At 39.6% G+C, this 17,655-nt stretch overlaps 1 protein-coding gene across 3 annotated transcripts in view; it reads left to right on the forward strand.

Moving 5' to 3' along the window:
* Positions 1–17,655, forward strand: part of PRKCZ (protein kinase C zeta) — a 106,278-nt gene that overhangs the window by 42,867 nt on the left and 45,756 nt on the right. For all 3 annotated transcript variants that reach the window (XM_081871041.1, XM_081871042.1, XM_081871043.1), the window contains one exon: positions 15,426–15,511. In XM_081871041.1, the coding sequence (XP_081727167.1) occupies positions 15,426–15,511 (86 nt within the window). The remainder of the gene's footprint in view (positions 1–15,425; positions 15,512–17,655) is intronic.

The following is a 17,655-nucleotide window of genomic DNA, read 5'->3' on the forward strand; positions in this document are numbered from 1 at the left end:
AAATTGATCCCCAAGTATCACGTAATTGAATTCAGTAGTTGTACTGTCCAGACTAGCTTGAAACACCTAATCCTTGAATGGGGAACCTGTGGTTCTTTAGATGTTGATGGATCCCTGCTTCCATCATCCCTAACAATTGGCCATGCTTGCCAGGGCTTATGGGAGTTGGATTCCAACAACATCTGGAGGACCCTAAGTTCCCCATGTTTGCTGTTACATAATGTCCTTGCATTTGACCAAGCCCTGACATGAATATTTGGTTTATAAAAGTCTTAAGGAGTATAAAGACATTGCTAAAATTCATTATTTCATGTTGTGGTTTTTGAAATAAAACCAAAACTGTCTTAGTTACAAAAAAGAATGTGATGTATATATGAACATTTTAGAGGCAACAGTTTGGTATATGTATGGTGCCTTTCTTGGCTGGTTCTGTTGCATGTATATGTAATACCTTTTTCATGTCTGTAATTCTGTGCTACCAGTCATACCGTAGGCAGCTGCAGTGAGCACTGTTGGGTGGTTTTATTTTACTTAAACTTAAATTGCAATGCGTGCTTGAAGCACCATTCTAAAGCAGAATTTTGAGTACTGCACAGCCACCTACATAGTCAAATTCACTTTATATACCACTTTTCTGAATACATTACACTCAACAGAGCATGACAAAAAAGGAAAGGAAAATATAAATACCTACATCAGCAATCACTATCTATAATAACTCCATTTAAAAACAATTCTCTAAAGTAAACAGTGTCGTAATAAAACACAAAATTCAAAAACATCCATTAGCAGCACCAGCACCAGCACCACAGTAAGCCCTTTTGAGGTGTTGCAGAGGGAGGTGGAGCCAGTCTTTAATTCCAGGTGTTGGATAAGAACAGGGTGGAACATTTTCTGACCTGAATGGTGAATGGCAGCTAGCAGAGCCCTCTGCTCTGGTGATGGTTGCTATAATAGGGATGGAGGAGAATTTCATTTTTACCTGAAGTAACTAATTTGTACCTCCTGGGCTAATACACAGATCAGAGAGCACAGTTATGGTAATTCTTTGAACAGCATACATTTCTGAATTTTATGATGCAGTTCAGGCTGAAAAATAAAAGTCAAGAAATGTATGTGTGAGGGATGTGTGGCTTATGAAAGTATATATTTTAGGAGGAGACACAAAGGAAAATGTGTACAAAATCCATATTAGGATAAATGCACACAATTTAAATGCAAATGTTTGCACATTGTGTTTTTTTTTTTTTTTTTTTAAGGGAATGGACTTATGCAAAACAGGTATGGCCAAATATATACTGATCCCTTCATGCAAATAATCTTGACCCATTATCATTTATTCTTTAGTAAAAGAGTTTTTCCTTTTTTGTGGAAATGACCATTTTTCTTGTATAATCCACAAGAGTTTACAAAGAACCCTCACTTGTTCTTTAGCAAAGCTGTTTTTAGGCAGAAGGACATTTTCAAACAGTACAGCTGGCAGGCGTCTTATATAATTAGTTGTACTTGCTGGTAAACAAACTCTTACACTATGGAAAGCAAAGACAACTCCTACATTAATTATTCTATTCCATTCAATACTGTAAGCCTGCGTCAGAATTTATCCCTTTAACAACAGCTTTGCATTCATATTCATTACACAGAGAAACTTGATTGGTGATCGTAATTCACTTGCTACTTTGAAAGCCGTGCAATACAAGAGACTATTAGTTAAAAAAATACCTTTTTGTAAAGGCAACCTTATTCTATTATAGCTTAATTTTTAAAGTTCCATTGATTAGCTTGGTAAATAAGCCTCATTCCGTTCTTTGAACTTGTAAACTTGCAAGAAAGAATAGGCTCTTCTGCATAGAGTACAAAGCTCTTAACTATGGATGGGGGACTTCAAATGTATCATCTATTCATTCAGTATAAATTGTAATACTAAAATACTTTCTTCCTTCTCCTCATTTTAAGGTGTTGGCCATTAATCTACAGCTAGTTTCCAAGGACAGGTTTCATGCAATATTCACCATGCAAATGTTTGAGAAACCAGTTCTGAAGTAGGAAAAAAATGTCATGAGCAGCTGGTGATAGCCATCAGTAATGCGGTTCAAAGGGGTGAAAGCTACTTTAACAAAATGACCCAGTGGGAAATATATTTGTATCTTAATTCAAATGTTATCTAGAAATGTTATGTAGAAAGAGAGCTGAGTGGCACCTCACCCTGAAACTCCAAATGACTGCTCAGTGGCTTCATGTAGATATTAAATTGCACTGGGGATAAGATAGGGGGTACCACAGAGGACTAACATACCCACCAGGGGGCCAAAAGACACTTTTCCAATGATCCTCTCTGGACTTGGTCCTGAAAGTAGGATTGGAACCACTGTAAAACAGTGCCCCTGGAGGATACCATAGTTGATGATATCAAAGGCTGACAAGAACTCTTTGGCGTTACTCAGTGATGAAATGACTAGAATGTCCGCTGTGGATCTTAAATCACAACCAGGACAATTCAACTAGAGCCTCTCCTTCAATTAGTTATGTCATAAGTCATTCAGGGCTTTATTTGCCAACACTAAAACCTTGAATTTGGCCCAGTAAAATACAGGCAGCCAAAGCAAACCTTTTTTCAAATTGGTTCTGAGCAGCTGAACTTGTCAATTCTCTGGCTAAAAGCAGCTGCAATCTCTAGACCATATTCAAAGACAGCCCCATGTACTGTGCATTTCTGTGGCCTCAACTGGATTACCAGAACATGGGCTATTGTGGCCATGGTATTTCTGTCTAGAAATGGTAATAGCTGGCAAAATAGATGGAGCTGGATATATGCACTCGTTACCACTGGGGCTACTTGATGCTTCAAATGACACAGCAAGAGAGAGCTGTGTGTAAGAATGATACTGGTTACAATGCGCCCCATCCCACAGACAGGTGGATAATCCAGTTGTGGCCACAAATGTCTGCCACATCTTCTCACCCGGCATAACCATCCACCTGTGTTATGCACTCTGTTTTCTGTGACTCTTCAAATAGGTGTCTTTACCTAGTCTTTACCTTCCCCCTTTCCTCCAGCCGGACATAGACTTCATATTGACACCACAAAACAGACGAAGGAGCCCTTAATTTGAAGTGAGAAATAAGATCCCCAGAAGAGTAGGAACACTATAATAATTCATAAACAAAATACCAAATTTTTTAAAGAGTTGCATTCAAACAGTTGGCAGCAGACTTAAGTGCAGATGCTCTAAAAGAGCAGAGAGGTGATGGATATGATAGTATGGTGTGAAAGAGCAGCAAAAGCTTTGCAGTATCTGGTTTCATACTTCTTGCAGCTTTGTGCACCTCAGGCTCACCTCCACCCCCCAATTCTGTGTATTTTTAACACACCTGCAATACTACACTTGGTGGTATAATCTTTTCTGAAAGATTTTTCAGTAATGCCTTTTAAATGATGCAGTTATTGAATTTACCAGGAGAGGGTAGTCAGAGCTGAATTTCCTGTAGTGTGAAAAAAGCTTCTCACATAGTTTCAGGATAATTTGTCTGAAATCATGTTGTTGTAATAATGCACACAACAGTAGAGGACTTGTTGACCTATTCTCTGAAAGGGAATTCATAAGAAAAGCTATCAAATTGCTTTAGCTCATCAGTGGCCACCTACCACCTGTTGCCCTGCACTTAGATTTATGTGACATCAGCATTTTAAAGGTTATATTTACATCCTGTCATTTCTTCAAAAAGAGACTATTTAAGCATTTGTGTGGCAGGGTGTGTGGTTGGATACAACCTTATAATCATATGTCACTGGTCTCAGTCAATTTCAGCACCAAAGTACTGTATTCATTGGATGTTTTACTGGCAGAACTCTGCTTTCTGCATTCTTTTTTTGGAGGAGGAATGGCAGATTGCTTAAATGTAAATGTAAAAGCAAAGTATTACGGATTGGATCCTGGCTAAGTTGAACTTCATTCCCATTGAGATCAGTGGAACTTAAGTCATGACTAATTTGATTTCTTTGTGACCTGATTTCAGATCCAACCCAGTATATCACTGTTGTTATACATTTTTTTCCCTTAAGGAAAACTTAATTTTAGCTGGGTGTTACTAGAGATCAAATTAAGATTGCTTAGCTTTTTTAGTTCTGCTGCCTGCTTTGGGGGATAACCATATATGCATTTGGGGGCTCTAGTGTTTGTTGCCAGTCTATGTAGAATTGTGATCCAGTAAATGTTTTGATGTTCATGCAGACTTAATTTTATGAAAAGCTAAGCTTCTCAAGGATAATTAAGTTTCTTCTTTCAAAAGACCAACAACAGTTAGAAGCTTGTTTAAGCCTTACAAGATGCACTTGGTTGTATTCAACAAAGTCCTACTCAGAGTAGACCATTTACATTTAATGAACTTTAGTTCGTCATGGACATTAACTTCAGTAGGTCTTGGCCTCTTGCTGTCCTTTTCATTCTCAGCTTCCCAGTGTTTCGTCCCTTTCTGTGTTGCATTTTTTCTCCTCTAGGAAATCACTAAACATCACAATTGATCATTTTTCTTTGAGAAGAACTTTAGTATGGTGAGTGTCACCAAGGGGCAATTTTAAATGTAAATTAAAACTAAGATTGTCTGTAGTTTAACATCTTAGCTATCTAGTAAAATATTCAATTGCTCCAACCTCTGTGTCTGTATTTGCAACCCACTCTTTTTAATCCAAACTCGCCTTGAAGTCTAACACAAAGGTGGGGTGAGGGGTGGTGGATGGTGATGGGAAAAGGAATTATCTGTGGGATTGAGTGTAAGTATGTTTGAACATTTTTAAGGATTGTATGAAATGTATGTTTGTATGCTTGTATATTCGCACTATGTGTGTATTAATGCTGAATTATTTTAATAATAAAAACTTTTAAAAAAACTAAAAAAAACTAAACTCGCCTTGATCCTGATGAGAAGAGCATCCGTGTCTGCTTGCTGCTACAGTGGTTTAGAAGGGTTAGATAGCTTTCTTTCTTTCTCACTGTCTCTCAAAAGAAAACAGAGCTTCTCTCTCATGAAGCAGCTTGTAAAACATTCAGTTGCTCCTGTTACATATTACTTCTCCTCTAAAGTCCCACCTTGCAGTGAGAAATGCATTTATCAATTTACAGAGCCCGGCAGGGGCCTTAAGCAACTCCAACAGAATCCAATCTTGGAGGAATATATTATTTAGTTCAAGTTTTCCCTGTGTCGACTACTAGAGCTGGAAGTATGGAAAAGCAGAAATTCAACAGGCAGAGGACATTGCTCTGTTGACCAGGCAAGAGCAGAAGGCCAGGGTCCTAATATTTAGAGGCATCATGGTGCTTGCTAGTTACAGGTATTGATATTACAGACTCCATTTTTCAATCCTAGGTAGCTTACCAGGTAGGTCTCAGCTTCAGGTTCCTGTTTCAAACCCCAGAGTCCCTGACAAGTATGTTTTTATAACTAGTTTAAGCCTACTCTGCTGTTTAGAGACCAGAATGTATTTAATTTTCATCACCCCTTGTGACTAATACAGGCTTGTTTCTAGACTGTGTGTGAGTACTAAACAGCTGTATTGAGTGATCTTGTTTTTTAAGACTAAGTGCTTCGAAGTAAATTAATTGGAACGTTATATGAAATAAAACAGCTGTGTGTCCTATGCAGGATGAACACAAGAGAATTAAGTTCAGCTTTTGACAGGAGTTTTACTTTCAGATTCCGGGCTTACAATATGCTGAAGTACAGGCAATAGTACTTTTGCTTGGGAATTCTAAGGTTTATGTACATAGTCAAGTAATGTATAAGTCCATCATTTCTTAAGCTGTGTGCTGGGGACCACCAGCGGATATCAGGCCACTTTCGGGGAGGGGGCTTATTGCCACAGCCTGCCTAGTCCCTCACTTGTCTGTCTGTTCCCAGCTCTGCTAAGTGAAGATGGCAGGGAGGCCAAGAAGCTGGGGTAGGTTAAGGGAGGTTTTCTTTTCCTAGGGGAAAGAGGCCAGAGGAAGTGTTGAGGGAATAATAATAATAATTTATTTATACCCCACCCATCTCGCTGGGTTTCCGCAGCCACTCTGGGCAGCTCCCAACAGAATTAAAAGCACAATAAAACATCAAAAACATCCCTAAACAGGGCTGTCTTCAGATGTCTTCTAAAAGTCAGATAGTTGTTTATTCCTTTGACATCTGATGGGAGGGAGTTCCACAGGGCGGGCACCACTACCGAGAAGGCCCTCTGCCATAAGAAGATAAACTGGTGAGATATATATATCTATATATAGATATGTATAGATATGTATATATATAGGAATAAGAGGAGAAAGCTATTATAGGAGGAAGAAGAGATGAAAAACTGGCATTTGTGTGTGTGGGGGGGTGTCGTTATGTGTTCATTTCAAGAGAATGAATTGTGCCTCTGTGGTGAAGTCAGACCACTTCAGTAGTTGCACTGAAACGACCTTTCCAGGGCACAGACCTGGGCGGACGACAAGACACCACTTTCGGCCTTGCAAATGAGGTCCAAAGGAAAGCAGAGCAAAGGAGGTCCAAAGGAAAGCAGAGCAATATGTTTGGCACCAGCTTGGAGTTGCAGGAGTTGCCAGAAGGAGGGCATACAAGGTGCCATCCAACTGTTTTAGGGACTCCACTCTGGATTTGTGTAGGGTTTAATCCTTAGCCTTTTCCTTCTCCTAGATGAGCTCCCTTCTCAGGTTGATGAACCCCATCTGGCATATCCATCTATGAATGCAGGAGAGTACAGCACAGAGGTGGAAGTGAGACAGTTTTGGAATGCTGGAGGTCCCCTTTTCTATCTGCTTTAACCCCATGCAAACCCACCAACCTTAATACAAGCTGAGTTGCATTCCCACACTTCCAACAGTTTGTATGACACTGTAAACTATACTATAGCTAACTCAGACTGCACAGGTACACATACTCCCAAAGAGGTGCTTGGAGCAGCTTTGCTTTGTTCCATCCTGTCCCATCCTCTCCTCCCCTTTTTGCCCGTGCTGTGCTTAGCCAAGGCCCGGCTTATTGTGTCATCTGAACTGTGGCTCGTAATTACGCACTCTTATTACTCACCAGAAGCAAAGATATCGCATCTAAGCAGTCCTGATCCAGACAGCCTAGTGCAGGTTCTTCAAGGGCTTCTGGCAATTCCTGGAATTCTCCAATAATAAAAGGACACTACAAATGCACTGAATTCAAATAAAAATCTAAATTCAAAGACCGCACCAATAGCAGATATGAAAAGGTTGTGGGCAAATTGGTTGAAAATATGGTGCTGCAAGCTGCTAGAAAAACACACCCATCACTCAGTATGTTTAAAAAATCTCTGACGAGTCTCCAATTTGCCATTTAGGGCATGAAGAACTGTCTGAAAGATAATTGTGGAGGGCTGAGCACAAAACCCATGTAACAGATTAAAAACTTGCATTTCATTTTAATTCACTGGGCCTGGAGTAAAAGAAAGTGCAATGATCAAATTATTCTGGATGGTGAAGTGGGTCATGGACTGGTTGTAATCCTAATACTTAACACCCCCCCCAAAAAAAAACACCCCTGAAAACACTTTTAATGGTATTGTTAACTTTTTAGTGTGTCTGGGTCATTTTTTTCTGTAAGACTTTGAAATATTTGGGGGAGAGAAGGGTATCAATTTATTAAATAAAGCCAGAAATAATAAATAAAGATCCAGCCCAGAGATAAAACACAACCCTTCCCCAAAGGAACTTGATAGTAGCATAAAGAATCACTCATGAATAAGCCAGTGAAAGTAAGTAGTTCTTCAAGGCCCTTCTGAAAACACAAAGGCAATTTACAGCACAATAGTATACTTAAAATAGAAATAAAATATGATTAATAATAAATACCAACATTAAGCAGCTGATGGAAGAAGTTGAAACTCAGTTCCAGGAAAATTAAAACTTAGCAGGTTGATAGGAAAAAACTTCACCCCAAAACCATGAGCTAGTTTGCATGTAATACTGTGCCAAACCATGACTTAGTACAGATGTGCTGGTTCTTGGAAAGAAGACTTTGACCACTGCACACCTCCCCTAGTCCTGCTATTGTGAGCTAAGCCATGGTTTGTCTTAGTGTAGTGTTGTGTTTGAATCCTGGCTCATGGTTTGCCTCTTTTTGACAAATCATCAGTTGTAAACTGAAGAACGAACCATGATTACAGTTGTGGTTTGTCTGGGCAAGACATTGAGGTCACATTAGATGACTCAATGAAGGTGTTAACCCAGTGTGTGGCAGCCTCGAAAAGGGCAAATTATTTTCAAATGAATTGAAAATAAACCAGCCAATGTCATAATACTGTTATGCAAATCTATGGTGTGACCACATTTGGAGTACTGTGTACAGTTCTGGTCACCTCACCTCAAACAGGATATTGTAGAGTTGGAAAATGTTTAGAAAAGGGCCACCAAAATGATCAAGGGGATGGAGTGACGTCCCTATGAAGAAAGGTTGCAGTGTTTGAGACTTTTTAGTTTAGAGAAACGGTGACTGAGAGGTGACATGATACAAGTTTATAAAATTATGCATAGCATGGGGAAAGTGGGCAGAGAAAGGTTTCTCTCTCTCCTAATACAGTGGTACCTCGGGTTACATACCCTTCAGGTTACAGACTCCGCTAACCCAGAAATATTAGCTCGGGTTAAGAACTTTGCTTCAGGATGAGAACAGAAATTGTGTGTTGGTGGCATGGCGGCAGCAGGAGGCCCCATTAGTTAAAGTGGTGCTTCAGGTTAAGAACAGTTTCAGGTTAAGAACAGACCTCCAGAACGAATTCAGTTCTTAACCCGAGGTACCACTGTACTGGAACCTGGAAACATCCAGAGAAGCTGAATGTTGGAAGATTTAGGATTGATAAAAGAAAATACTTTGCCATGCAGTACATAGCATAGCCAAACTATGGAACTCGCTCCCCCAGGAGGCAGTGATGGCCACCAGCTTGGATGGCTTTAAAAGAAGATTAGACAAATTAATGGAGGAAAGGGCTATCAGTTGCTACTAGCCATGATGGCTATGCTCTGCTTCCACCGGTAGAGGCAGTAATGTTTGTGAATACCAGTTGTTCAGTTCCCTAGTATCCCACAGATATCTCCGGTTGGCCAATGTGAGAACAGGAAGCTGGACTAGACACATCTTTGACCTGATCCAGCAGGCTGTCATAAAGTTATTAAGTTATTAACATCTCCCCCACCAGACATCGTTGGACTACAGTTTTTGTCATCCCTGACCATTGGTTATACTAGCTGGGGCTGATGGGAGTTTGAGTCCAACAGTGTCTTGTTTCTTCATCCCTGTCAGTTGGTGAGGGTACTAATTGAATGATTCTCTCACAGTGTTGTTTAAAGTTGTGGACTAGGTCCGATGCACTTCTTGAAGTATCCATCAGCAATCCTTGGTAGTTCTTCCTCTACCTCATTTCTTCAAATCACTTTGCATAGCTTATCTCTGTGGTTCTTACAACAGCCATGTAAGCTGGACCAGTATTTATTCCCCTATTGCAAATGGAAGCCAGTGCCAAAGTGGTATCTTTCCAAAGACCACCCGGAATTGATGGCCAAGCTAAGCCAGAGACTCTTAGTTAATTATTTTGACTATTATGTTGCATTATGCCAACTTAAAAGAAAATATAGCATAAGGGCCTTTTTGGTGGCAGCACCCTTCACTTACAAAGGAGGGGGAAATAGTCCCATTATTTACATTTAAATGGGCAGTGTTAACATTCTTACAGCTTTTTGTGGTTTTAAAGTATGATTGAACACCGATCCTTTTGGTTTTGTTTTAGTTTTGATTTTTGTTACTTGGCAATTTGTTCTTTGGGGACCTTTGTTCGGGCTGGAAAGTTGTATAGAATTCCCCCCCCCCCTAAATAAAGTTAACCATTCCCCAAAATCTGAACTCTGAAGATTTTTTTCTTTAGTTGTTAGTTCTCTAGTTTTCGACAGGATTTGAAAGCATTTGAATTCTGCATGCTGCTTTGAGCATTTGCTTGAAGTCCTTTATTGGAATTAGCAATCTCTCCAACCAATGCCAGAATTCCGTCAACTCTGTTTAAAATCTTGAGTTTGAAGATATTTGCACTTAAGAGTCCCTGCCTCAAGGACATGTTTCTTATGAGCACTGGTATTTCTGCTGTGAATTGCGTTGAGCTGCTGGGGGAGGGGATCTTCAGTGGCCTTGAAATAGACATTTTGTTTGCCTTGGTCTCTCTTAAATGCATTGGTGTGGTTTTTTTAAAAAAATATTGTTTGAAACTTTTTTCCCAATGTTCGTTATACTAATTAAGACTTGTGTTTTAAGGGCTTTGAAACACTGCACATTTTATTCCCAGCTCTGAGGTAATTCAAGAGATTCTGCCTTTTAAAGCACATTTACATAAGTGTTTAGTTGGTTTTGACTACATTTTAAGTTTTGTTTAAGAATTGCTACAGGATTATTCCATTTAAGGAGGCTCTGTCAAAATCAAAACCCTCCAGATCTTCATATGTGCCTCATTTAATTTAGGTAGCAGCAATCCAGAAGCTGCCACAGTTGTCACCTTCTCTTTGTGCTGAGTCCCCTGGTGTGTTACTAAAGCAAATGTAGTATTTTGGAACTGAATTATCGGGGTCTCCTACAAAAATTTGTAGGAGAATTGTACCTCCTCAGAGGAGTGCTCTTGATCATGACACCTGCCTGCCAGCCTGGAGGGTGGAGTCTTGTAGTACTGTTCCCATCTCTTAAGGAGAGAATTTTTGTAGAAGAGGGCACAGGAAAGGACCGGTGTCATGCCAAGACTTTCCTTATTGCTGTTCTAGAGGGGCTAGGATTGAGGTTAACTGCCTGATGCTGAGCATTTTATAGCAGATGAGATGTCTTGGAAAGTTAGAAAGGAAATAGGTGTCCTTTCGCCATTCTTTCATTCCTTGTTCACTTCCCCCTTTCCTAGGATTCTTGTTATATACTGTAAAAGCAAGGATGGGGAATGTGTGGCCCTTCAAATTCCATACTGTTGGCCATGCTGGCTGAGGCTGATGGGAGTTGTAGTCCAGCAACATCTGGAAGGTGCCAGGTTGGGGAAAGCTGTTCTAGAGATTCCCCCCCTCCCCGAATTATAAAGCATGAAAATTGTCTTTTTAGAATTGCTTCTAAGCATTGTCTCATACATACTTGGAGTTTTGTGTCCTGCTTGTGTGTTTAATGCTAGTTACCTATTTTGTTTTTAGGAATACTAGTTCCACATTGCAGCATTGGTGTGTGTCACATAGATGGTTTCAAATGTATTATTTCAAACCTTGGGCATACAGTTATTATATAAACTACTACAATTCCTTATGAATATTCTACTAATAGATGTTGAAATAAAAGCTCACCTCAAGGTTTGTTTTTCTTAAAGCCTTTAGTTTCTGACTGGTCAAGACAGTCTAGGCTTGGATGCAGAAAGGGGAGATTTCTTCAAAGGGAATACTGTGTAATAAATGGGCAGGATCTGGTGTTTTTAGGCCAAAATAAAATCTCTGTGGGTAATGAGTATTGGACAAAATTCATGCAGTATGACTCTTGGGCAAAACAGGCCTAATGAGACTTGTTTTGCTAAGTACTTTCAGAACAGTCACTTGCATCAGTCTTAACTTGGAGGCTGCTAGAGTAGGGGTGTGGAAACTCAGACCTGGGAGCCAAATGCAACACTTCTTCCCTACTTACACACACACACACACACACACACACACTCTCTCTCTCTCTCTCTCTCTCTCTCTCTCTCTCTCTCTCTCACACACACACACACACACACACAAAATCACTCACTCAATCCCCAGGCTACATCCATCTCACCACTTCTCAAGTACTTTTGCTTGGCAATAATGTGTCCTTGAGCTCTGATCATGCCTTCTGCTAGCCTGGGTGGAGCATAGAAAGAGACGTGCGTGAGAGTCGAAACTAGCCTACTGTACAAAGGTAAAATGTGCTGTTGGTACCTCACTCACTTTTGCTTCTGTTTCTACTCTCCACAGGCGTTTATTTATATAACAGAATATATACACCACTTTATCAATAATCTAAGTAGTTTACATAGAATATAAAATGTTCATAAAAATACTGATACAATTACAGTGGTGCCTCGCAAGACGAAATTAATCCGTTCCGTGAGGCTCTTCGTATAGCGGTTTTTTCGTCTTGCGAAGCAAGCCCATTGACAGCTTAGCGGATTAGCACTATTAGCGGTTTAGCAGCTTTTAGCGGATCAGCTGATAAGTGGTTTAGCGGCTTAGGAAAAGGGGGGGGGAAAGGGGGAAAAACCCGCAGGAACTTGCAAGACATTTCGTCTTGCGAAGCAAGCCCATAGGGAAATTCGTTTTGCGAAGCGCCTCCAAAACGGAAAACCCTCTCGTCTAGCAGGTTTTCCGTCTTGCGAGGCATTCATCTTGCGGGGCACCACTGTAAATAGTAAAAGCTAGTAAACCCAGTTTATCAACATATATGCAAAATCAGCAATTATTTTTTAAAAAATACATAGAATTAAATGGCTGGGTACACTTTTCTAAACAAAACAGTTTTTAAAACTGCCTAATATTAGTGGGCGGGCAATTCCTGGTAATAGGTGCCGCCATTCTGAAAGATCCATTTCTTGCAAAGAAAAAGTGGAGAAAAGAAGACCCAGGTTACTATCATGACATTGATTCCAGGAAATGCAATCAAACAGATAAGTAAACAATCAGTCTACAAGCACTTAGATAAGGTTGCTCTGATTACTAAGACCCAGCATGGGTTTCTCAAAAACAAGTCATGCCAGATGAATCTCATCCCCTTTTTTTAATAGAGTAACAAGTTGGTGGATCAGGGAAATGCTGTGGATATAGTGTATCTTGATTTCAGTAATGCGTTTGGCAAAGTCTCCCATGATATTCTTGTGGAGAAGCTGGTAAAATGTGGGCTGGACGAAGTAACTGTTAGGTGGATTTGTAGCTGGTTGGCTGACCAGACCAAAGAGCGCTAACTAATGGTTCCTCATCATCATGGAAAAAAGTGACTCGTGGGGTGCCACAGAGTTCTGTCCTGGACCCATTGTTGTTCAATGTCTTTTTAAACAATTCAAAATGACCTTAACAGATTGGAAAAATGAAGACTGAGAAGAGAAATGATAGTCTTCAAATATCTAAAGAGCTGTCACATAGAAGATGGAGCAAGCTTGTTTTCTCCAGCTCCGGAGGCTAGGAGCAATGGTTTCAAATTAAAAGAAAGGAAATGTCATCCATTGGTTTTCTGGGTAGTAATGTCTTTGCTGCTGATCTGTTTTTACTTATTGAATGTATTGATGATCTTTGCTTTTTAGTTAATCTGTTAGCTACCGTAGGAGTTTTGTAGACTGAAGGGCTGTGTTTATTTAAAATAAATCATTTTTTCCACCCCTTCAGAGAAAGCAGAGCATGATGAGTGCTACTTTTCAAAGACAGTACCTTGTTTCAGCTGCCTACATTAACATTCTTAACCAGGGCCGAAAAGACCCAAGACGCTGCTTTAGACTATTGTATTTCAAATGACAACTCTTGTGCACCATGAAAAACTGTTCTTAAAACGGAACAGACTCAAACTCTATTGTGAGATTACATAGTTGGAGGGGTCCTGTTTAAGGAAAAATCCAAAAATTCCATATAAAAGTAGTTCTTCAAATCTTGACATGTATTAGCACTGTAGGACAGGTTTCTAAAACAAGAAAATGGCACTATCTGTGGTACTCAGTTGCTCATTCTGTTATCTCTTTTAAATCTGGTTTTTATCTCTACTTTTTACTTTTCATTCTTCAGGGAGTGGAAATTGGTTCTGAATTAGCCATAACCTAACTAAAACTGCTACACAGCCAAGTCTAAGTAAACTTGTTCAGAAAACAGTTTCTGCCTTAGGAAAGCTATAGGTCTTTCATTGGTGGTGAAAATAGCTTTCGTGCATATTTTGAAAGCAAAGTAAAGCAGAAAACACTTTTTTTTAAAGTGCTAAATTCTTCAGATTGTCTCATCATATCAGTTTGGCTACAGTGGCTGTGATTCCAAATAAGTTCTGTCAGCACAAATCTCATCTCAGAGGTTGTGGTTTATTAAGTCAGGATATTTGAAGACCGCCCTCGTAAATAGATGAAATAATATTCAGCGTTTTCTGAGAAAGTCCAAGAACTCATATGTACATTTTTTTTTAAGGAAAGCATTGAGTGGACTTCTTAAAATTTGTAACCTGAAAATTATTAAATAAGATGTAATTGTGTCTGTCTTAGGACACAATTCAGTTCCTACTGTAGCTCCCAACAACATGGCTTTTCCAGGAGCAACTTTTAAGTTTAAAAGTAAGGAGTGTGACTAATGAGTTTCACTTTTGCCACATCCTGCTACCTAGCCAAGTCACTAGCAGCAGCTTTGTACACCTTCTCCTCTGCTTCCTTTTGGGAAATTGTAACTAGTTATTATATACTGCTGTTTTGTGGGGTATGAGTGTGGACTGCTAGCAAGTCCTACTGCTTACAGCTCCCATCGCCTCTACTCCACCTTACCTCTGGGGTGGTAATTGTGAAGCTAGACATTTATTTACTCTGTTTATATCACCCCTTAAGGAGCCACATCATGTTCCTCATGTCTGCTCGTAATCTTGTGTGAAAGGCAATATATAGTCCATTGGGTAGCGTGTTCTGGACTCTGATCTCAATGGCCTTGGGCAAATCCTTACCTGTCAGACTATGTTCCCTCTCTATAAAATGCCAGTAATAGTGACTTGCATCACAATTGTTGTGAAGATGAGTTATGACTTTCAATCCAATTTCATCCTGGAAAGCGCAGGTGATGCAAAAATCTAACTTGCCACGGTATCTCTCTGAGTGGTCCTCATGTCCCTAAGGTTCCTTTGTCCTGGTTCTGTATTTTTAAAATTACTGTACAACTGAGAAAACACTTGAATTGTTCCCTCTTTGTTTTTTTTTAAAAAAGGAAGATCAAATAGTGACATCATCTTCTAGCACAGGGAAAATGGGAATCATAACTGTGCAAAGATTTGTATGGTTTGGTGTACTTCTTGCACTATCCTTTTAAGCTAACTTGTATCCTTGATGTTTTCGTGAAGAGCTGGTACAGCAAGACTGCCATGATGAGGGTTAGCAAGGAATGCTGTTTCTTTAACCCAGTTATCTCTCTCCATCTCACCTGAGCTTGAAGCAGCAAGCAGTCACAGAACTGTAACAAGATTATAATCATGTGAGGGGAAACAGCAAGAGGGGGGGATGGAGGAATGGGAGAGGCTGGGTGGGGGGAAGCATCTCCTCCAGATGCTTTTTGACAGCAGATTGTGTTACCAGCAATATTTAGCTGTGCGTGGATGTTCAGGAAAGCAAGATTAAGGCGCAACTTGCTCAATGTAGAGTGCGTGTGGTATTACTATGCTCCTGCTTTACACCTTTTTAATTTCCTTCTTAGAATCAATCTACCGACGTGGAGCCAGAAGATGGAGGAAGCTGTACAGAGTGAATGGGCATCTGTTCCAAGCCAAACGCTTTAACAGAGTGAGTACTGTTGCTTAAAAAAAAAAAAAGCCAAAAAGCCTCGGGAGTGGTGTGTGTATTGTATATCTGTGTGAGGTGCTGTAAATTATTATCCTTTCCTACTGGAAGCTTCCTATACTGGGGAAGAATAGGCAGAGATTTGGTTCATCTCAATTCAGTTTATGCAATATTACTGAATAAAAGGTCTTTGAATTCATTGTGGGGACAGTAATGTAGGATTAATTTCTCCTCTATGCGTTTGAAAACTTGCCTTTTGTGTGTGTCTGTGTCCAAATAAATATTTTTCATGCTGCCTTTCCAGCCAGTCTGCATCGTGAATACTCCCCCTAAGCCTATTTATTGTCTTTCACCGCTTCCTTTTTCCTATTGTGTGTAGATTAGCGTTAAGATGCTTAGAATTCTCTTAAAATGCAGAGGAGCTAAATGGATATGACCTAATTAACGAAACCACAAATATTTTTATCTACTGAGCTGCAAACTCTACTGCATGTACTAAAGACACAGCCGTGTTAAGGGTCTGACTTCATCTATAAAAGCAAAGGAATCCAGAGACCCCTCCTTCCTTAACCCAGCCCATTATGCTGCAGCATGTATTCTCTACATAATACAGTCTTCTGAAGTTTTGTGAAAAATGTATGAGCAGGGGAGTGTTGGATTTTAGGATAATTATAAGGATTGTCTGACTATTGCTGCCTTGTGGGAAAGGCAGAGAGTTCTTTAATGGCTACACACACACACACACACACACACACACACACACTTATCTACATATGTATGTATACATGAACCCCTAATAAGTGGTGAGCAAAATCTTTCCTGATTATGGTCTTAATATCTAAGTGATATGATTCACAGATTAATGTGGGGCTGTCATATGCCAATGCACTCTAATTTGAATATTAAGAGGTTTTAGGGGACAATTAAACCAGAATTTTGGGATCAACAGTTTTTTATGAAGCACATAAAGCACAAAGCTCAACCTGAATGGTATGCAAAGTTTTAAAAGCTTGTGAATAGTACCAGTGTTCTCTGATGCTAAATGTAGGCCTAGTTAAAAATAGTCATGTAAAGGCTAATGCCCCTGACTCTACTATTATGAATTTTCAGACACACACACACACACACAAACTTCTGCTTTGTGAGTACCTTCTGCACATCCATTTCACTTCTGTCCTTACCTTAGAATAAGTTTCTTTTCTAGTAGAAAGATGTTTTAAAACATTTGTTACTTTTTATGATATGGGTGGGGGGAGTATTATGAAAAAAGGGGGGAGGAACATACAGTATACAAGGGCTTGGGCTTCTTTGAAAGCAAAGGAGCTTTCAAAAGCAGATTGTGATATGATAGGGATAGAGTCCACTGTTTAAAAGAAGCAAAGTCAAGAAGCCCACCACATGCATGCCAAATATTGGTAGCCATTTGGATCCCAGACCTATGAGTATGAGTACCCATATCCCAGATAAGAGTATTTTTAATTGAAAGTTTGCTTAGAAATAAAATGGTATAGGGTTGTATCCAAATATGGCATACTCAGAGTAGACTCGCTGAAATTAATGGACCTGTTAGCCATGATCATTAATTTCAGTGGCTCTTTTCTGAGTAGTACTAACATTGGACGCTACCCTGATTTTATTCTAACCAATACATTTTCTCATACTACTACTTTCATGTGGGAATTCTGCCTCTTCTGCACACACAAAATAAAGCTTGAGGTATATTAAAGAGTCTGCTTCAAGTAAAAGTGTGCATTTCATCATGAAAGCCAAAACTTCTGCGTAACACTCTGTGTGCCATATATTGTGCAATATAAAACAAATAGCAGGTCTCACTCATTTGGGTAATGTACAGACTTGGGCCTTGCTCAGAATTGACCAAATGTACCGCAAGAATGTAAAAGAAAGATGCTTTTATCCCAAGCAGATGCATAGCTTTTTATGTTCTTTATTCCTTACAGTAAATATACCAAAACAGGTGCAGTTAATGGTTAAATTACACAATTTGCTATGCTATCAGATCATTGTTAAACTAAAGCAGCACCACAAAACATGGTATTACAGCTACATTGCAGAAAGATTTAGCCTGTACACATGTTTAAGATGAAGGTACAGGATAAAGATGAAGAACCTGCGACCCTCAGGGTTCC

The sequence above is a fragment of the Podarcis erhardii genome (assembly GCF_964252035.2).
Source record: "Podarcis erhardii genome assembly, chromosome: 7".
NCBI classification, from domain to species: domain Eukaryota; kingdom Metazoa; phylum Chordata; class Lepidosauria; order Squamata; family Lacertidae; genus Podarcis; species Podarcis erhardii.